Source organism: Corvus kubaryi, unplaced genomic scaffold (assembly GCF_017639235.1).
Source record: "Corvus kubaryi isolate FWS band 111438036 unplaced genomic scaffold, C.kubaryi_AGA036_p1.0 split1-37173, whole genome shotgun sequence".
Taxonomy (NCBI): domain Eukaryota; kingdom Metazoa; phylum Chordata; class Aves; order Passeriformes; family Corvidae; genus Corvus; species Corvus kubaryi.
This window is the reverse complement of record NW_024582074.1, coordinates 221157-242635: the sequence shown is the minus strand read 5'-3', so window position 1 is coordinate 242635 and position 21479 is coordinate 221157. Positions and strand designations below refer to the sequence as shown.

General features: G+C 46.7%; 2 protein-coding genes across 6 annotated transcripts in view; both read right to left on the bottom strand.

Annotated features, from left to right (window-relative positions):
• The window catches only part of PXN (paxillin), a 47163-nt gene that overhangs the window by 7725 nt on the left and 17959 nt on the right, over positions 1 to 21479 (bottom strand). For 3 of the 5 annotated variants that reach the window (XM_042053900.1, XM_042053901.1, XM_042053903.1), the window contains exons 2-6: positions 13306 to 13532; positions 12697 to 12812; positions 10688 to 10827; positions 10110 to 10311; positions 9485 to 9620 (exon numbers count right to left, since the gene is read on the bottom strand). In XM_042053900.1, coding sequence (XP_041909834.1) covers positions 9485 to 9620; positions 10110 to 10311; positions 10688 to 10827; positions 12697 to 12812; positions 13306 to 13532 — 821 coding nt within the window. Of the gene's footprint in view, positions 1 to 9484; positions 9621 to 10109; positions 10312 to 10687; positions 10828 to 12696; positions 12813 to 13305; positions 13533 to 15231; positions 15257 to 15436; positions 21325 to 21479 lie in introns of those variants that run through there. The other 2 variants (XM_042053899.1, XM_042053902.1) reach the window with 2 other exon arrangements.
• LOC121676876 lies at positions 1639 to 9478 on the bottom strand. The gene is made up of 2 exons (XM_042053909.1): positions 3245 to 9478; positions 1639 to 2709 (listed from the first exon to the last, which is right to left on the bottom strand). Exon 1 carries the CDS (start codon positions 5316 to 5318, stop codon positions 4296 to 4298), a length of 1023 nt encoding a protein of 340 aa, XP_041909843.1. The 5' UTR covers positions 5319 to 9478; the 3' UTR covers positions 1639 to 2709; positions 3245 to 4295.

Here is a 21479-nt window from a genome sequence, read left to right as displayed (position 1 = left end):
TGCACATCTGTTTTCCAAGTCTCTCTCTCTCTCACTCTCAGGTGGTTCTCATCCCATGCCTGAGCTAAGCAACTGGAAGCAGGAAGGAAGTAACTCCCTCCCAGTTGCCTGCTGTTTACCTACAGTGCATCCCCAGCAGACAGGGCTGCCACATGTATTGTCAGAGCTGGAAATGCACCAGTGGGGGAAGGGGATTTGGATACTTGTCTCAGAGGCCATTTCTGAAACTCACACCACCACAGCACACATGGTGTGAAAAGACTTCCTAGAGGAGCAGAGAAATGCTTTACTGAGGTTCATAACTTATAAACAAAGTGTATGTTTTCCTCGGCCATCACAGCCCCTCTGCAGACAAACCCCAGCAAGGAATTAAGAGGTTATTTTAGCTGACTTCGCACTGCCATAGCTACTGTCAGGTTTAGGGACACATGAAGAAGTAGGGTTTGCAGCAAGTGAAAGGGTAAATTAAAACAGACAAAATCTATGCCTGTGAACAACCCACCAGCCTGCTGCCAGCATAGCCAACGGAGCAGGGACACACTGAAGTGCTCCAAGCCTTGGCAGACCCTGACCTTCCAGCCACAGGAGGAGCTCTACTCCCTGTCCTGCAGCTGCTTGTCCTTGCAGTCAACCAGTTTACTCAATGACAAATCCTGGTTTCTGCTCGTTTGTATAAAAATTCTCATGACATACATGAATTTAGCTGCTTTTACACACACATCCACACACTCCCCAGTCTTGCCTCACATGCAGCATGACTCTCAACGGAGCCTAACACACAGCTTTTTTCCTCCTCTCTCTTCCCATAACTTGCAACCTCTCCTAGTCCAGCAGCACAGAGCAGCCCCATCACACCCCAGTGTCCTCAGGTTAAAACAAACCCTTCACCACACAGCAGACATTTGCTACCAAAAGCTGTTACAGTGACTGTTTCCAAAGCACACACACAACTGCAAGGAGACTCTCACAGAGGGAGACAACAGGTTTTTGGAGACAAAGCCTGTCCAGAGCCCCAGGATAAAGCCCAGGCTTCCTGCATGGTGCAGCAGGAGGAAAAGGGCTGCACTCTGTGGAAAGAATCACAGCTTCTCTTGCTCTAGCCAGGGGTTATGGCCATGCAGGGCAGGCACACATGCCACACACAAGTGATAAATACCATCCAGGGAGAAAGGAGACAGGATGAATTCAGTATGTAGCAACAGAGCACTTCACCCTTGTAGTGACCTGTAGGGACCACACACTCCTGCCAGTCACGTCTGATCCCAGAGCAGGCACAAATACCTGTGCACACCTCAATTTCTAGCTGGCCTGGCCATCCAGCCTTCTTGAGAGCTCACAAATGAGCCCCCACCTGAAAGAGGTTTGTTTCCACCTCCTGCAGGTAATGCCTGCTGTTTGCAGGGGACACTCAGCACAGCATCCACATAAACTTATCATGCAAAGGCCCTTCAAATTCCCACCCTTCACCCATGAGATCTGCCATCACTCAAGTTCAGAGAAGGGCTCTATGAGTAGCAAACCATGCAATACAGGATATTATCCACATTAATGGTGCTGGGAGCTCCAGGAGCAGATCCCAGCACACTCATCGACCAGAAGAGCACACACCATGCTAAGGAAACAGAAGGGGGATCCTGCCTTGTCAGGGCCTGGGGGGCCCGGGGGTGCAGGAGCAGCCAACAGACTGGCACTGTGGACAAGGGGAGGAGCAGAGGCCACCTGAAAAGTACAACAGATCAAGATGCAGAGGTGTTTCCTTGCTCACTGCTTGAGAGCTGCCTGTACACTAACACTGGACTGCACATATACATTAAGACTTCCCGGCACCCTGGAGCTACAGCCCTTCCCTGGCAGGAGATGCAGAACTCAGCTCTTGACCATGCCATTTCCTCCCCCAAATCCACTCGTACTGTGGACACCTGTCTAAAAGGGCAAACACACGAAGGACTGCTGAGCTGCTCCTTCCAGTATGGATGTTCTGCCATCTTTTACTCCCCTCACTTCAGAGAGATTACGGCAGGGAAAGCTGCAGGCTGTGTTTCAGAGTTACCTTCTTAATCTCAGAGGGCAGTAAGAGCCCCTGCTGCACAAAGTGACTGTCAGGACACACAGGACCCACATATCCCAGCAAGTTATTGCACAGACATGTACTGTGTACAGCTGGGATTAGATATTGTCCATGAGTCCTCTCTCCCATCCAGCAGTTCATACCAGGCTTTACCTCAACACTGTATCTACTGAGCTCTCAAATTACACGCAGTAGTTGGATTGGAAAATACTACTAAAAACACAGAAGCCTGCCTGCACTTCTGGGAAGAAAGCTTCATCTTCAGTCTGACAGCCAACAGAGACAACTGTCTTGCTGCTAGGAGTCCAGGTCTGGGGAGAACAGGAATGTTTGGGATCTTCATTAGGAGGGGTGTCCACAATGGAAACCACATGATAACCATTATCAGAAGCTTCCCACTGGAAGAGAGGCCAGGGAGCCAAGCTGAAGAAAGAGGAAGAGACTGGACTAGGAGCTGGGGTAGATGACACATGGGAAGGCTGAGGTGGGAGTGAGAGAAGAGGTGCAGGGCCAGAGACAGGAAAAGGAGCAGTGTTAGCAGGGACTATCTTTGCAGTTTCTTTGAAAGGCTGGAGCTGGGAAGAGGCTGGAACAGAGATTGTCCTCCTGGGGAGGAGTGGGGATTCTGGAGGAAAAACCACCTAGAAAGACACGGAGGAAGAAGAAAGGTGAATAAATCCAGAGAGGAACCAACAAGCACTTCCTTTAACAGGAAGGCTGGCTGCTACCAGTATGTTATCTGAGGGGAAAAAGCAGCAAGAAAGAGAACTAGAAAAGGTGCTGCTCTGTGTAGCTCAAGGAAGAGCACCATCTTATTCATCCCCAGAAAGCCTGCACAGGTACAGCACTGGGTAAAACAAAGTACGTCTCCATGTCAGGCTTCCCAGTGTGGTTTTAAAAATAGTCCCCACATGGACATCTGAGATGTGATAGCAGCAGACTGCATCAACAAACACCATCAGCAGCTCCCTCAGATCCCACTCCAATTCTTAAACACCCAAAACTAGGACCCTGTGTTGCTTTCCTTCTCAGGCCAGACAAGGATGAATAGAAAGAGTTAGTTCTTCATTCCGTGTTGTTTAGGATGCTCAGAAACTCAATCTGCACCTCCACACAATGCTGCCTGGACAGAGGGACATGCTGGAATTCCCCAGCACAAGTGACCCTGCTTTCTACCTTCTCTACTTGCTGTTCACCACTCTGCTCTTCCCCCCGGGGCCTGGCAGTGACAATGACCCCCTCTGTCAGCCTAGCATCCTGGCTTTGCCATTCTTCCTGCTCCTGGTTATCGATGCCCAGTCTGTCCTGAAGCTCTTCAATCAAGCCATCTTGGGACTCAGTCTTGTGGAATATGGCAGGACCTAGTTTACGCCTTGGAGAGAGGTCTCGAGACATTGGATGCACATTCGAAGTCTCTTTTGTCCTCTTGATTAAAGATTTAATCTAAATGACAAAGGCAATAGTATCAGCAGACAAGAGCAATGTCATAGCAAGCCCCAAGATACAACAGCACAAACTCAAAGACATTAGTGACAATTGTGAGCAGGAAAAGTGATGTCATTTATTCCACAATGACAAATTTCCTCTTGGCACAGCCCAGAACAGTGACTCAGTGCAAGGAAAAGCCCCATAAGGATAATCACAGCAGCCAAAAATAACTGTCTAGAAAAGGAAGAGAAAGATTAACCAGCAGGAAGCCAAGATAAGAGGTGCAGCATGAGCACTCCACTGACCATTACAGAAACCTCAGCATCACAAGAGCACAGAGCTGCCTCTCTGTGCTTGCCCTTGACAGGCACAAGGCTCTTGGTCAGAGATGTCTGGCGCACAAAGTGTACTTACAGCACGGGAAGGAACAATAACAGCTTCAGCAATGAAACCTAAAAAGGTAAGTAGAGCAGAGGAGCTGCCATCCCCATCAGTGGCATGAAACAGCCCTTTCAGCTTCCTGGAGGTCTCTGTGGACTGAGCCTTACCCCAGTTAGGGAATAAAGTCCATTTCACAAGGACAACCCTACAAACTGCCATGTTCTGTGCTGCTGAACCACATGCAGGAGAGACCACAAGATAAAGCCGGGGGTTCTGAAGCCCTGTGACATGCAGCTGTCATTGACACCACTCAGAGCTCATGCTGTTAGTGGAGGTGAGCCAGGCACGCTCACTGCACACACACACAGTTAGTGTACTGGCAGTACAGTCCTGGCTAGGACTCGCCCTACTCCTACATTCACTCAGTGCCTGCCTGGCCTGATGCAGAAATCCTCTCAATGGGTGGTTTGGAGACACATGGCAGATCCCATTCAGCTTTCCCAAAGCTTTCAGGAGATTCCGGAGTGACTGCAGAGCTTCTGAACTGCTCATTTTCCTGGTCTCCTCTGGCCTTGTTCATGTTATCAATGCCTGCCTTCCTAGGAGTTCTGTCTCTGCCCTGACTCTTCTTGCCCAGACCAGGATTGGTTTCATGTAGCACTTCAGCTTTTAGCTCCTGTCCTTGCTCCACTACAAAGCCCAACTGGTTTTTAGTGTCGGGGAAGACATCCCACCAATCCAGGGCAACAACAGAAGGTTCATTAACAGAATCCAAAACGACATTCTTTGCATGCACCTCTGGCACATGTGTAGGCAGTGCAAGGGCCCCCAGCTCATCTAAAGCTGTTTTCACACTTCTGCCCTGGGAGGAAAGAGCTGAGTTGTCCCTGAGTGCTCCCTGCTGATGCAGCTCTTTGGGTACCTGCCCCTTCAAAGCATTTGAAATGGGTACACTTGAGATTTTGAGGTCAGTTCTCTGCTCCTTCTCTGTCTCTGCCAAGTCATACCCTAAGCCCCATGCCTCCACATTAGCAGATCTACAGAGAAGCTCCACACTGGAAGCTGGCACAGCCTGGGAAGTACTTCTGGAAGAGTCAGGCTTTCTGCTCAGGTGAACTAAGCTTGCAGAGGTCACCTGCTCCCCACGAGTAGCATAACCAGAGGAACTCCGTGGTGGGGGCACAGGGACAGTTTGTGCTAAACCGGGCACAGGTGGAGGGGCAGCAGGATGCCCCGACGAAGGCAGAACTGCAGTCTCACTGCCTTCCTCAATGCAGGGGTCTGCTGAGGGGACAGATGTTGGCGCTGTTGAGTTCCCACTGTGACTTGCAGAAGGGTGTTTGGAATGGGACAGCACTGTTAAACTGTGGTGAGTGTTGCTGGAGTCTGCGTTTGCTGAACAGGGAACCGGTTCTAGGGAAGATTCAGAAATCAGAGACATAGTGGAACTAGTCTGAAAAAAAAGAGATAGAAGGAATAAGGAGAGGAAAAGATAAAGACAGAGATAAGGAGAAGAAAAAAAAGCAAAGAATTAAGCATTACAATAATCATGACTTCCAAATCAAAAAGCCATGTTGACCCAAAGCCTTACTTCCAAGAGTAAGGAAGAGAAATGGGACACCAAAGTGCAGAACCAGTATGACATTGTACCGATCTTCATGAGTTCTACAGCCACTAGGATCCTTTTCCTGTGCCCTTCTCCTCAGTGACAGCTCAGTGTTCACTTGCAGCTGTGATGGGGGCATGGCACAGCCACTGCCACTGCTGGGAAGCCAGCTCCAAACCCAGGAATGTCTCGACTGTGAATAAAGGTCACAATAACTTACTCACAAGCCAGACATGTAGATTTTATATTCCAAAGCTGAAAAAATTCAATCATGGAATAGAACAAAGCATGACATTTTCTTCTTGATACACTAATAAAATTCTCCAGTTGGCTAAGTTCATGGCAGCGAAAACAAAGCTTCAGGGCATTCATAGCAAGAGCAGATGACATGGGCTTTGCTCTATTCATATCACTAATCTCACCTTGGAAGTGACACATACTGAATCTATACAAGTCTGCCAGTCATTCCATGCCCTTGTGAGCATTGCTTAGGTGGCAGATTAGCCTCTTCCTCTCAGGCAAAAGACTCCACATTGATACTGTAATAGAATCAGTATTAATTTTGATCCAAAAAAAAATCTAAAAAGAGCAACTAATACAGAGGTTTTGGGTTTCCTTGACTTACAGGATCTTTTGAAAACAAAAGCTTATGGGTCTTTCTTTCCCCACTTCCAGTAGTTCCTGACTAAACTCTAGGAGACAAAGTGGTACTACTCGTTTTTCTTAAAAAGGAAGAATCATAACAGCAACTTGGACAAGCTCACACAGCAGGTCAACCTAAGACCAAGACTGGGCCTTCTCAGTTTTAAAAATGCATCCACAAAGGATCTCCAAATCCAAGAGCTATCAAGACCTGCTCTGACTCTTAGTCATATTTTCCAGAGAAGGCTAAAGAAGTCAGATGCTTACGCTATAAGGTGGAGGGGCACATAACTTCCTAAGTCCCATGTATGCTATCTCAGTCTCTACTCACCTTTCTGAGATACTTATAATGAAAAAAATGATATAATTAACCAGAACATGCACAAAACCTGTCAGTAAATGGAAGAATCATAACCTTCAGATGACCTGAGCTCCTGCCATGCTGAGGGGCCAGGAGCTGGCACACATGCACACATTTGCAAAGTCACACCAGTAGTGCTACAAGAAGACTGTGCTCAGGAAGGAAAGAGCAATAGGAGACCAAATTTCATTAGATTGCTCTTCCCCTCAAGTAGCACAGCCAGGCCCATAGTCATAGCAGAAAGGAAAATGACTAGCAAGTATATTAAAATGAGGGAATTTCCCAATAGTGCCCTCACCCGGTATTTTGCCTAAGCTGGGTACACCTGTGAAAGTAACCTGGTTTGATGCTGTGCTTCACACTTGGTTTCCAGACTTCCTAAAATGAAGTCAGTCATTTTCAAGGCAAGAGTAACATTTTGCTCAAACATCAGTATTTTCAATATACTGAAACCATACTAATTCCAAAATAAGAGCAATGGGCGAGCACCCAGCCGTAACAGAACAGTTAACTACAAGCATCCAGCTATGCAGTAAGCAGGCATCACATTACACAGAAATGGCAGAGGGTAAAAAAACAAGTGCATTAAGTAATCTCAGTGGCCGCTGACTGATGAGCCAGATAACCAAAATCAAATGGATTCTGTAAGCAAAAAGAAGGGGCAACAAATTAAAGTGAGCAAAAGATGATAAAAGGGTAATATATCAGCACCTTTTACTCTGGGGTATAAGGCAAATAAAGCACCAGTGCCTCCACTCCTCCCATCGCGATCTACTGCAACTTCTACCAACTCCAACTAATTACACATCGTATTGGTTTTGGTTTTTTATCCTATTTCCTGTAGTCACACACAGGTCCGGTACCTGAACAGCAGCCTTTCATCTTCCTCCTTTGCAAGGACTCCCCTTCTCTCCCTTGTATTCTGACACTGGTACAGATTAGAATACATTTTTACAGACAAGTTAACACCACCAGCTGGCACAAACAGAAGAGGTATAACCAAACAATAAGGACTAAAGGGAAAATGAAGCAACCTGGAGGACAGGAATAAATGAAAGTAACTTAAAAACACTCAAAGACATCATTAACAAAAGGAAAACAATCACAGAAGCTATGTTCCTTGCGCTCCAGGAAGAATGTTTGGGCACAGATGAGCTCAATGCCTCACAAAAATACCAATGCTGTGCTTAATAAAGCCCAAATCTTAAAATCTTGCCGGATTTCAATTTGTTCTCTGAAGTCAACTGAAAATTAAGCCAGAAAGGCAGGTGGTGTATTAGTCACAGCAGCTCATCTCTGTCACTCAGGTTTTACTGGAGATTCTAAAGCTTTTTCTCAAGAGTGCAAAGTACTGGAACACCGACACTTAAAAATGTCTCCTCCTTGGATCTTGCCAGAAAAACCTGTGCTGGGCAAGGTCATTCTCAGTTGCCAAGAGCACACCTAAGAGCAAAGGCTAGGCCACACCCTGAGCTTGTTTCCTGATAAAAGCAGCAGGGGCACAAGGCCACAGTACTCAGCTTCCACAGCACATGGAAGGAGCAGGGCAGGGAATGCCAGCAGCACAAGTGGGAACTCCCTCCAGCTTCACAACACTGCAGTGTTTCAACCAGGCTGAACAAAGCTTGTGGCTATCCTGCACTCCACCCTAGGACCTCAGAAGGAGAAAAAAGGCAACACTAAGGTGTCAGTATTTGCAATTGATTAAACACACACTACAGTAAGTCTAGGGAAAACACTGAGTAATTCCCAGATTCCACCAAATTAGGTGCATGTGCCAGGAATGGCAGACTGAATTCCATTCCAGCAAGCACAAGCCAAGTGAAGCTTCTCAAGAATGTGTGTGCTCAGTGCTGGGTTCTGAGCTTACACACTTGTCATAACTCTGGGTATTGTACTGACCTCCATGGGACCCACCAGGCACAGAAAGAACAGCAAACAACAAAGCTGTCACTGAATGTCCTGTACCTCTCCTCACAAAGCATTGCTCAGCTCTGGCTGCCCCACCTAACATCATCTAGGAGGGGATGGAGTTCAGCACAGACAAGAAACCTCAAGCATCAAGCAGAATTTTTCATATGAGGATAAAACAGAGAGCTAGGAACTGACTTCAGATTAGAAAGTAGATACGTATGCAAGAAAGGCAAACAAAGATTATCTAGTATGTTTGCTTTCTCCATCTCTCTCAGAACAAATCCAAGTCAACAGATCAGTAAGACTATAAGCAAAGCAGCTGAAAGTAGAGTGAGAAAATATTTTTCATTTTGCTATGACTATGGGTAAATGAAGTCTCATGAAAACAACTTCCACACTTCATCATCTAGCGCAGGAATGGTAACATATCCACATGAATAAAGAAAAAGTTATTCAAGTATGTATGACAAGACTGAATAGTATTTGCTATCCTTTGCCCCCACAAGAAGCTCAAACTTTAATCCCATTTTGAGGCGAATAAGAGATTTTGTTTTAAGACAAAACCTTTGAAATCTCCTTCGGTCTGATGCAAAGGCTTCAGTGCCCACACCACATGCCTGGAATATCCATCCTCCTCAGGGAAAGCATATCAGGGTAGAAACACACCCCAGAGAGGAGAGTCATCCTACAGAGCAGAAGGGCCTGATCTCTGTCAGTAAGCAGAGTGGTGCCCCATGCCCCTCTCCTTCTCATTAAGTTGTAGCATAGCAAAATAATTCACTCTGTACTGAGCAGTAACAAAGCTCATGATCTTTAGCAAACAGACGAACTGCAGAATTGAAGGAAAAACAGATCCCAGAACTGCCTTACCCTGCGCCAGTGATGAGAATTTATAGCAGTCAAGGACACCTACAGCACCACTCAGAAAGCACAAATACACCACATGAGAAGTTTATCAGAGCAAATGTGAGAGGTAAAGGAGGCATTCTGGAGATCACCCAAGGTCAGCAAATGTGGCTAACATGCAAGAGAGACTGTGGTGGGTAGGGACAAGATGAAGCATTAAGCTGTCATGACAGGGTACCTTAAAGTCAGAGAGAGATGCCATCAGCTCATCCAGCTCTCGTGTAGCTGAAGAAGCAGAAATACGGGTCTGCTGCTGACTGGCGGTGACGCGCTGGGGGCTGCTTACCTCGCCCTGGCTCACAGTGATCGCAGGCCTGGCCAGGGAAAAAAATAAAATAAAAATTTTTAGAAGAGTGTGTTTAAGCCTGGGAGGGCACTCCTAGACTGGAAGTCCCACTGTTCCAAGTAAGCAGAGCATGAAGAGTTTCATCAGCACAGCCCAACCTGGCCCAGCTTCCCCAACACATGCAGACTCTGCCTCAAGTATGCACACACATCCCATCTGGTAAGAAACAGATGATGCCCAAACATTCATTTTGTCAGACGGGTGTTTGTCGTCAGCTGTAAATCTGAGCTTGAACAGTCCACCTCTTATGCATGACTTAGGCATTTTTTCATCCAGAAGTAGATTAAAAAGCACCAGCATCTTCATGCACCTGCCTGACTTCTGACCCTTTACACAAAGCCCATCTTCCATCCGTCACTCTCCTGCAGTAGCTGCCCCTACACTACAGTCACCAGTCCCACAGGAACCCATCCCATCCCACCCCACCCAAGCCTGCAACCACTAAAACATTACTCACACTGGACTTGGCACAGAGCTCTCCAGCTCATCTAGCAGGCTCTCCACACTGGGACGCACATCTTCAATCCCTCGTGCACCATTTCGCTTTGGCTTTTCTTTTGTTGCGGGTGCAGCCTTCCCTCCCCCAGAGCTGCTACTCTCTGGGACAACATAGTGAGGGCCAGCCACACTGGGCAGTGATGGGCTTCTGCCAGCCTCATCTGAAGAAACGGGAGCAGAAAACAGCCATTCAGAGCCCCATTCCACAAACACACACACATGCTAATCACAGGCAGGAACAAAAAATTGTCCAGAAATCTTGTGGAACATCCATCTTCGAGGATATTAAAAACTTAACAGTGCAAGGGCCTGAGCAACCTATCCTAACTTCAAAACTTTAGTTAGAGGCAGTTTTGAAGTTGGCCTTGCTTTGAGCAGGGTCTTGCAGCTCAGACCTCAAGTGATCCCAGTCATACTAAATGAATCTTTGATTAAGGGCTGGAGGAGTCTTCCTCACTAAGGATGTTGGAAAGAAAAAGCAAGCTACTATTGAGAATCAAACTATCCACTCATACCAAATGTCTTCCTATTCCTTACCTGCTGTGAAGCCACTGGCAGGAGTATGTTGAACAGCATTCAGTTCCAGAAGGAGTCTGTCCAGTTCTGAGAGGTTGCTGCCCAGAGAGGAGCTGGTCATTGTGGGAGATGGTTCTGCAGACTTCTGCTTGTTTGGGAAACTGAAGATAAAAGGGAAATGTGAAACTTCTGCATCAAGATACAGCAGAAGGATGGAGGGAACCTCACATTAGGTTCCCAAAGTTTACACATATGCTGTGCTCTTTTCAGGCTGATGCTTTTAGCTCTGGGGGGAAAGAAGACATCTGCTTTGTGACATGACTAAACACAGCCACTGCTGCTTTTGTAAATTACAAAAATAGCACTGATGGACAGGGCCTCTGATTTTAGGACTACGTGCTGCCCGGCCCTGTAGGAAAGAGTTAACTGTCTGCAGATCCAAAATGCACAGAACAGCAGCAGAACCATTAGCTCACATATGGGAAAATGACTTGTTTCTGCTGACACCACAGCAACCTCACCCTCCCTGAGCGAGGGAATGCAGGGCTAGCACAGACTGGAGAGAGAGGCAAAGTGCAAACCTCAGATTATCAGCAGAAACTCTGAAGCAATAGGTTATGTGATAGCCTCTTGCAACACTCAAGGTCTCCCCAAGTCCTCACACCTTTAATTTGAGTAACTCTATTCAATTTATAAGAAGGTAACTTGATATTATTTTCTATTGTGTTAAATACACATGCATGTATAAAGCACTGGCTGTAATTACTGCTAGTCTTATATGGGTGATACCATTTACCACACAGAATTGCCAACTGTTTCAAAGCAGAACTTCACATCAATGCAGTGATTTTTATAGCAGTTGCACTGTAGTAACAGTCTTTCCATTGTCAGTGGCAGGAACACTTTTTTTCTCCTGGTTTTACAAGTGAAGAAAAAACTTCTAATGCTGTAGAAGTTCTTATTTTATCAAAAAGACACTTTCCAAATCCAAAATGGGAACTTCTGCCTTGTGCACAGGACCACATTATGCTCAAAAAGTTAGCATCTAGCAGGCTTAAGGTCTCTGACACCAGCAACACCAGTGACAATTATGAATTCCATAAGGGAAGTTATCCTTCTCTCCAGACTGAAAAACAAAATCCACAACTGCAACCTGAGGAGAACATACTTCACACCAAACCAACACACCAGCTGCAATTCACACCAGAACTGAGCCATGCCAGACCCTTGCTCAAGAGGACTTATGGCTGTAATTACCTTCATTTCATACTAATTGCATGCAGTCATCTGAAAAAATTGCAATTACTGTCTCCATTGGACCATCTCTGGCTAGGCTGCCCAGAGAGGAGCTGAGCTCTACCCAGAATTAGTTCTGCTTAGAAGCAACTTCCTGCTCAGCAGAAGGAGCTGGCATAGTTAGATTATGACTCCAAAGAAACACCAGTCTCCAAAGTGTAAAAAGGTGCCCAGGATGAACTTCTGACAGCCTCTGCATCACTCATCCCTATGTCAGCAGAAAAGTCTGTCTCCTCCAACCTCTCAGAGTGAGAACAGATGCCTTTTCAAGTGTAAACCTGTTATCTATCAATCACCTACTGAGATGGAGGTTTTAAGAAGTTTGAATTTACCTGAAAACTCGAGTCTCTGCACATCCCTCCAGGCCACAAGTACTGAGTTCCCACAGAAAAATAACCCAAAGGTCATCCACCTCCTAAAGAACTTTTGTGCTGTTTAACAGGGGAATGGATTTGTCACCTGTGTCTGGATCATATCCTTCACAAGACTGTCCAGATCCTGCTCTGTCTGACGGATCCTTAACCTCTTGCAGCTGAGCAAGCCAAGGGGCCAGGTCAACGTTTGAAGTGAGTATGAAAGTTACAGTGGCATGTTACAAAAGAGGCAATCAAAACTGACACAAAGCAATGTAACACACACGGGAAGCACTGTTCGTTTCCACTCACAGAAGGCAGCTTGAGCCTCAGCAGGCTCAAGTCGTGAGTCAGGCTTATCTCTTAAAAGGGACAAGATACCTGTAGACGTGCTCCTCCTCACTGGCACGGGGAGAAGGAGAGCTGAGCCCGTCTCTAGGAACTGAGGCACTGGAGCTTTTGGCACTAGAGCTGTATATGGGAGACTGGGACTGAGGCTGTGGAAACGAGACTTGTGTTGGAAACAGAAAATACAAAACAAATACGTACACTACTGCACTGCAAACCGACACATCAACAGGGCAGAACAAAGCCCAGCAGAAATAAAAAAAAGACCTGCTCTTTAGTCAAGCCGGTCTCTATCAGATGAGCTACACGAGCAACAACTTTTCTCCCCTTACTTCAGACCTGCCTGTGAGTCGCAGCTCTGTGCTGGAAATCCCCAGTCTGCTTTCCACAGGCTCAAGACAGATGACTAACACTAATCTCATCACACTACCATTTTGTCAGCACAATGACAATGGCTTCAAATTCTTTTCTGCCATTTGTTGCAACCAGTTAGTTCTAATAAAAGCTCCTACCTCCCCCCATTTCCCCACTCTGTTCATAGCCAAATCCATCTTTGCTTCTTTCTATTCCTTCCTCCTTACTTTCCGGAGAGATCCTGCACCCACAAAACAAGCACCCTCCCACCCACACGCACCCACTTACCTGCTGGTGGCCGTATCTGGGTGTGTTGGGTTGCCACTGGTCTAAGGGGTCGATCACGGTGCCATTCAGGGCCTCGTTGGAAGGCGGTGGGGGCACCTGGGGTGGCACAGCAATCTCCTGGTACGTGTGGTTTCCAGTTGGGTAGGAGTAAGGAGTTTCCTCCGTGAGAAACACTGGTCGTTTGGAGATATGTGAGGTGGTGGATTCCAGGTCTGCCAGTAAGGCGTCTGCAGGAAAGCCAAAAAAACCCCAACAAAATGGTAAAAGCCTGGACTACAGCTTTGTCTCTTTCTTCTCATTCAAGGTATCTGTATCAGAAGCTTTTTGGGAAGACTTTTCATCTAGGGTAATCTACCAAATGCCCTGAAAAACACTGCTGCTGTCCAGGAATGAACGAGTTAATCAAACTTCTACTACAAAGAAAACACCAGGATGTAACAAAGCAGCCAGAAAAGCTGTGTCAGTCTCAGATTTTTGCCTTAACTGGAAAACCACCCAACAACAGGAACCCGTAGTCTCATTGCACCCTGCAGAACTGCAACCTAGGCAAGCCTGTCCAGAGATCTACTCCAACAGGGTATTGACACAGACTAATTACAGGCCCCACATCATCACAGAGTCATTTACTGTGGCCGCAGGCACTGCTTTCTGCAGGAAACAAGATCTCAGGAGGTGTTTTCTCCAGAGTCCAAGGTCGTGGAAGAAGCATGAAACATTCAGATCAGTCCATCAGTGCAGCAGGAGAATGCGTTTCAGTTTTCTTAACAAAAAGCCCTCTCAGTACAGCATACAAACAGTTAACAAGTTTCCCGAGGCTGCCAGGTAAATGCCATTTCTTCTCCTGGAAACAATTCTTAACTAGCTGGGTGGAGACCGCTCACAAATTCCTGAAGAAAAGGAAAACTTCCACCAGCTAGAAACACTGTCACTCATGCCAGGCAGAGCACTGTCACTCATGCCAGACAGTTAGCACTTCTCAAAAATCTTGAAGTCCCCTCAGAAGTGAGGCATAAAAAGGCATTCCCAGCTTTCTGGATTTCTCCCTGCAAATGTATCCTCTGCCCATTCCCAACCCTGCACTCCTCTGTGGTGACTCAAAGGCAAATCCTGACCTGTTGGACCTTCCACTCCATGAGCCCACCCTGCAGAGCCCATTGCAGTCCCTATGGGGGGAACTGCAGTGAGCGCCTGCAGGTCTGTGCTGCGCTCACTTTCCAAAGAAAGCCTCCCTGGCCACGTGCCCAGCTTTCCACCGGGGCAGCAGCATCAGTGCACACCTCTGGAAGGCAGAGAGAGAAGTCAGCTCACTGGGGACATCTGTGCTCTCCGTGGAACAGCATCAGGACATACCTGGCAGGTCCCTTTGGAGATGTGGAATGCCACCAGAAAACAGTAATGCACCTTCAGCAGAATTAGGAGGGGACACTCTGTGAACCCCCCTGGATCTCCCTTCCCCCTAAGCAGACTCAGCTGTCCTCAGAGAGTCTCAGCAGGTCCCTTTGCCTGCACACAGCAGGTACTTGACACTCAGATTTGGGGCACAAGGGCTCAGCCTGAGCATGACCATCCTGCAGTGTCCCCCGGGTCACAAGGAGCTGGAGCTGTCTGGTGGTACCAGAATAGCAACTGAGCAACTGCTCGCACTAATGGCTGCCCACCCACAGCTCCCCAGGCAGCACCTGCCAGCCCCGAGCCACTTCCTGAGCACAGCACTCCACAGCAGCCAATGCACTAAGCAAACCTTCAAGAAAATGTATTAGAAGAGGACAGTACTATTGCATTACAAGATGAGGAAGGTGCCACTTTTATATTGACTCTTTTCAAAAAACCAAAGCATCACAAAAGAAAAAATAAGTGGTCCTGAACTCAGAGAGCAGAATACAGCCATTAGCAAATTAAATACTGTGTTAAATTATTTCTATACACCTTTCATTTAGTTAAAAAGATGCTCCAAACCATTAAAGTCACAGGATCTATCTTCCTAAAGGGACCAAAATATCCCAGAAACAGATTCTCTGAAGGGAGACAAGCATTCTGCAGCTGGGGAAAAATGAACTGAATCTTCTTTCTAAGGAAAAGCAAAAAAAAAAAAAAAAAAAAAAGGTTAGATTCCAGAGTGAAAGGCACATACCTCCAGGAAACTGCCGATGAGCTGCAATTCCTACAGTCAGGCAGGTCCTACGACTGCAGATTTCAGGCACACAACCTCCCAGAGCAGTGCTTGCCGAGAAGGAGTGGTTTTTGCTTCTCCTCTCCAATGACAAAGGCAAATCAAACTCCACCAGGAAGTGAAAATCCCGTGAGGATGTTGGGCTCCTCCGGCCCTGCAGAGGGGACCCAAACCATTTTTCCACCCTCCACCTCCAGCCCTCAGTGCAGGACCGGCAGCTGTAACCATCTCGCCACATAAATTCCCCTGCTCGGCTCCTCTCTGTGCTGATGATCCATGGGACGGACACCCGCTGCCTTTTGCTAATGACACAGAGCGAGCTCGGCTACACGCACTGGTTTACTTCTACAAGTCTGCGGAAGAAGGGAGGTCTGGAAATACCAGGAGCACTGAGCCCCGTGGCTGTGAAGGAGTTAAGATTAATGATTAACTTCCCCCATATCCTCCCCCTTCCTGACTTGAGCAAACAGGCAGAGCCGAGGAACGAGAAGCGGAGGGAGGAGAAAAAGGCTGGAGAGGAATCAGTCGGTTACTCAAACTAAACTCCAACTTTACAACTGATACCGAAGCAGCTGCACGAAGGCACCACCCCAACCCGGCGGGACAGGAAAGGCGCTCATACACCGGTTTCCCGATGCCAAAGGACCTCTCCTTGTGCCTGCTCGCCCCCAAGTCCTACAAATCCGTGTCCTCCCCTCCCTGCGCCCCAGCCGCTCCAAGCTCACAGCCACGACAGACAGGGCTTCCCCATTCGCGTCCCTCCCCGTTGCTGTTCCCGGATCCAATCCCATCAGCAACCACACTTCCCTGAAACTGATGAAATGGGATAGATATTGCGCCTGTTTAAAGGGTCCAACACCAGCAGCAGAACGTCCCCGGCGAAGGCAGGGTGAGAGTGGCAGTGGCACTGTCCCACCTCACGGACATCACCCTGCCAGAGAGAAGCGACTCGCCAATCCACAGGCACGGGCTGCAGGTCACTCCCTTGGAGGTCACCCCAAGGAGTTCTGCAGTCCAGAGTGTGACTTGAGGCAATTATTCAAAACCCAACCAAAAAATTAACCAAAGGGATTAACATTTTGTTTTGCATGAAGCACTTCATCCCAAGAGGTCCCAAAGCACGGTGCATTCATTTAGGATTTGTGCAACTACCAGAAGACAATGTAAGATAAGAGATGAGGGGGAAGAAGGGAGATTTATTAATCGAAAAAGATGCATTGCTCTCTCTTTTACAAAAGGGCCCAGCATCTGTAACCTGATGAACTGTGACAGGGATGCTGTCCCTTGTGCAGTGCTGCACTTCTCATCACAGCTCTGAGTTCACTACAGTGGCCGCTCCTTAAATGGACTATTAAATGCTTAAATAGAAATATTAAAGTCTCGATCGATTTACTGGGTAATGAAGTGTTCCTGCCCAAGGTGACCCCTGAGGGACAGTGCTGCAGGAGGTGTGAATCAGCCAGTTAGTCCCCACAACCCGTAGGAAGCAGCTGACTGGGTCACCTCAAGGCAGTGAACTCGGGCCAGTGCCCACGGGCACCATCCATCAGAGGGCACCACCAACACCCTCACAGGGACAGAGCGACGAAACCCACGGCAGTGCCCAGCTTGGCAGTGCCTTCACCTCACCTGTTCAGCCCCGCAAGAGCCGGGAACCTGCCCCTGTTTTAGGCACACAAACTCGGCGGTGCCACGTGTGCTACACCTCCCCACCGAGACGCGCATCTTCACAGCAGCTACCGCCCAGTACTCCGGAAACAACCACACACACTGACCTCACCACAGCCTTACCGCTGCCCCAAATACCCTCTGGAACACTACAGACACAGCTCTAGGACGCAGAACCTCCCAAGGATAAAGACCACAAATTTAGTTATCTCTAGAGAATAGATTTAACCATTTTGTAGCAGTAAAGTAAACCACAGTTATAATGGACCTTCAACCAATTGCTCCTCTGCAGAATCACCCCTCTCTCCACTTTTCACCACTACAAAAACCCACTAACACAACCCACAGACAAAATGTCAACTCACAGACATGTGCATGGAGCAGAATCACTCCAGTTTCCAAAGATTCGGTAGGGCTCAGCTATGCATGGGCTGTGCATAGAGAAATCTGTATTTTCCACTCCATTAGCAGGGTGCTGCTCGGGAGGGTGCAAAAGGGATACCTGCTAAAACACCAACGTGGACACTCCTGCTTATCATGGCTACTCTGGAGCGATCACACAGCCAACAAAACCCTAACCTCACTGTCCACTGCAGCACAGAGCACCTCAGCATGTACATGGCTGGTCCCCCACAGGCTCAGGTAACCTGGCCTGGCCCACCCACCTGGTAAAGCTGTGTAAAAACATGAAACAGAAGGACAGAGTCTTCCTCCCCTCCACTGGGCAGCCCAAAAATTACATATTCTATTGAAATCATATTCAGGCCTGAGGGCCACTCATATTGAAATCATATTCAGGCCTGAGGGCTACTCAAACCACATCCTCCCCAGTATGGGAGGACATTGGTGTTTGCATTCAGGTGGGTTTTCTACACAGGTTTTCCTGTGGAGGAGGGGCATTTAAAGAATGATACCACATTTGACACCTTTACCATTATCAAGCACTCCGAGACACCTGGAGGTCCAGGGACATTAGTCTGCTCCTCTGTCCCTTTCCTCACTTTTGCCAAAAATCATTATTGACTATGAGGTCCTTGGGATTCTGGTCTACAAATCCCCCACACCACTCTGCACATATGTTAGATATGTATAAGGAGCCCTTTAATACCAACTGCATTGCTTCAAGGTAATTCCCAGCAAAAGCCAAAGCTCTGCTGGTCATTTCAACAGCTCAGGTCAAGAACTCTCAGGCTGACATCCAACGAATTGAACCACTCAGAAAGTATCCCTTCTACCACCAAAGTAGCAAGATGGAAGAGCGCGGCAAATCTTTAGGCTAAGCCTCATTTACCAGTTCAAGCTGCATTGAAAAGAGCAAGTTCTATACTGCACATTCCTGTGCTATCTCCCCAGCCCACACCTCTGTGGGCCGAGGAACAGCTCACACATTCCAAGGGGTTCAAGGCAGGCTCCTTCACCATCGCTTCGTGTCAGCACTCGCTGGCCTGCAGATGCAGCATCCTGCAGCAGGAACAGCGTCTGTGCAGCCAGGGGCACATTCTTCAGCTTCCCAAGAGGCCAGGTCTGTCTGACAAAGAGCAGTTAACACCAGCCTAGGGATTACAGCACTGCTCTGGTCTGGAACAGCAATGGGTAACACCGGGGCCCCTTCGTACTAATGCATACATCAACACCCCTTTCTAGCAATCTGAGCTGTACTCAGCCCCCTTAAATAGGTAGAGTGAAATTACTAAAAAGAAAAGTATATATAAATATATATTTAGAGGTATCTTCCCATGGATATCAAAGCATCAAAGTTTGTTCACTTCCCCTTTCCTGTGTATCTCAAAAATGCTCTTGGATTAAGGTGACACAGTGAAGCAGAACACATCATGGACTAGTTCTGGAAAAACTGTCATGACAAGACATCGACAAATTCACATTTGCCAACTTACATCAAGCAGCTTTTCAATGCTAATTTTTCCTCAAGAAGTAAATAATTTCCCACTATTCATAAGCAGTTTAGAATTTATCTTTTTCTTCCTTTTTTTAAAGTGAGGCAATTTAGAGAAATCTAAATTTGCTTTCCCCTGGAGAAAAGATTTCCATATGCAGTTCATCTCTCTCAACAACTGAGGATTATTAAGCTGTGCTGACACAGCAAATCACAGCATTATCAATATAGTGAGTAGATCAAAAGGATGGTGGTCAATTTTCTTCCACATCTCATCTACTGCTGGGGAGGAAATGGATGCATAACTGAAGCAAGATACTTCAAATGCCTCATATATCCGCCTTTCATTTTCAACAGCTAAAAGCCACATCTGCACATGTATCAAACCACACGTTGCCTGTAGCTTGGCTTCTTGCCTGGGACATCTGGAAATAGAGTAGCACTGGAGACAGGATTTCTCATCCAGCCACCACACAGAGCAAATGCATTCAGCCACAGAGTCCCATCTCCCCCAGCATCTCTGGTGCCACACATCCCTGACAGCCTAGACACAGAACACTGAGGAATGAGGATGAGGTGTCTGAGCACAAGCTACAGTACTTCCTCTACTGCGGCTGCACAGAACAGGCATCTTCACCTATCTGCACCCTATTTTCCCCCCTGCCTCTACTTACCGAAATAAATAGAACTGCTACAAGTTTTCCTAGTTTAGGCAGCAGAAGATTCCTAGAGGACTGGCAAATAGAAATAAAAATCAAGATACCCGTAAGGGCAGCCCTAAATGAGGACATGGACTTTACATGCTAATCCTATCTCACTCTGCGTAAGATGAATTGCAGACCTCTCATTTGTAGAATCACACACCATTCTCCAGCCCTTTTTTCTTAATACCTGCAAGATGCTGAACTCAAATCCTTGATTTTTGCTGTCCCCTAAGAGAATGAGGGGAAGTGAATTGCATCTCCAGAACCAAAGTTCGAGCTTGCAGCCTCATCTGAGCCACCTCTTTGCAAAATCCCTGAATGAAAACTTTTTAAATCTCATTAGGTTCAAATAAGTCTTCTTCCCCCCACCTCCAGGAGTAAATGCAGCTCCAGCTCACATATAGGGAGACAGCTCAAGGCAGAAACCCAATCCCTGGCACGACACTTTTACATTGTGAGTAACTGCAGAGGAATGGGAAGCCTGGGTATATTTATCCTATTAAATAGCCTTTCAAAAGAAATATTTGCAGTGCTCTACAAGACCTGCATCAAGACAACTTGCTGGAGCCTTGCTGTAGGGACTTCTCATTGCCCTGGAGTTTGACAGCAGAATGTGTGGGGAGCCCCAAACACTGACGGCAGGAATTCCCATTTTGATTTTTCTCAGCAAAATGGAAGAGCCTTATCAGAAATAGGAAAATCATGAACAGGTAAAGGCAGGCACTGACTTCCAGGTAAAAGACATTTATTAACAGGTTCTTAAGGCATTATATTCTAATCAATGCTTTTAAATGCAAAAAGATCAGAGACTACAAAAGCAATAAAATACAAAGGCTACATTCAAAATGAGACCTTAAAAACTCGAAGTGCAATTAGAAGCTCTTAAAATCCTTAAGTTCTCCAGTTCACATATACAGAAAGCACGTAAAATAGCTTGGCTTACTGTGTAAAACATTTTGAGGAGATGACATTTAAAAGTTTTCCAAAATTTAACCAATATGTCAAGAAGGTGGTTAGAACACAGGACACATAAAAGTTCTCAGCTTTCTTGTGAAGCAGGGGCAGATTGTTATTTAAGATACACAAAAAATCAAGGCACAAAAGGTAGGTCATTTTCCAGACCTAACAACTGCTGGAGTATCAGTACAGAGCAGCCACTGGGATTTTTACTTCATGTTGCCCAGATCTGCCTAAAGGAAGTTCAGATTGCATGGTCAGTAAAATCACTCAGCTCTTTCTTTGATGTACTGATGTTTAAAGCCTTGTGCTTTCTCATTATCAAGTCATGCCTTGTGTCACTGCTTAACAAAAAAATGTCCAAACTAATATCAGTATGTCGTATGGTAAATTACAGTAAAGACAATATCCATTAAAATTTTAAAGCTTCTCTGTACCTTCAGACCAAAACTGCCCCTTAAAATTAGCAAAACTTTGCATTTGTGCCACCGATTTACAAATTCATGTGGGTCCTCCTGAAAAGCTCAACAGCAAAGGCAGCCACCCAGCAGCAGTTATGCCTGGCTACCTGTTGGGGAAGATGAAACGGGAAAGCCTTATAAATATGATTGCCTGACAAAAGATTTTGGGAATATGAAAACTACAGGCGACATCGAAATGAAAGCCACTTTTGAAATACCAAGTCTTAGTTACTGAACAACTGGAAAACAATGGTATGGCCGACTGAAGGTAATCCCCTCTTGATTGAACAATACCCTCTGCTTGCAGGCAGGTCCAAGGG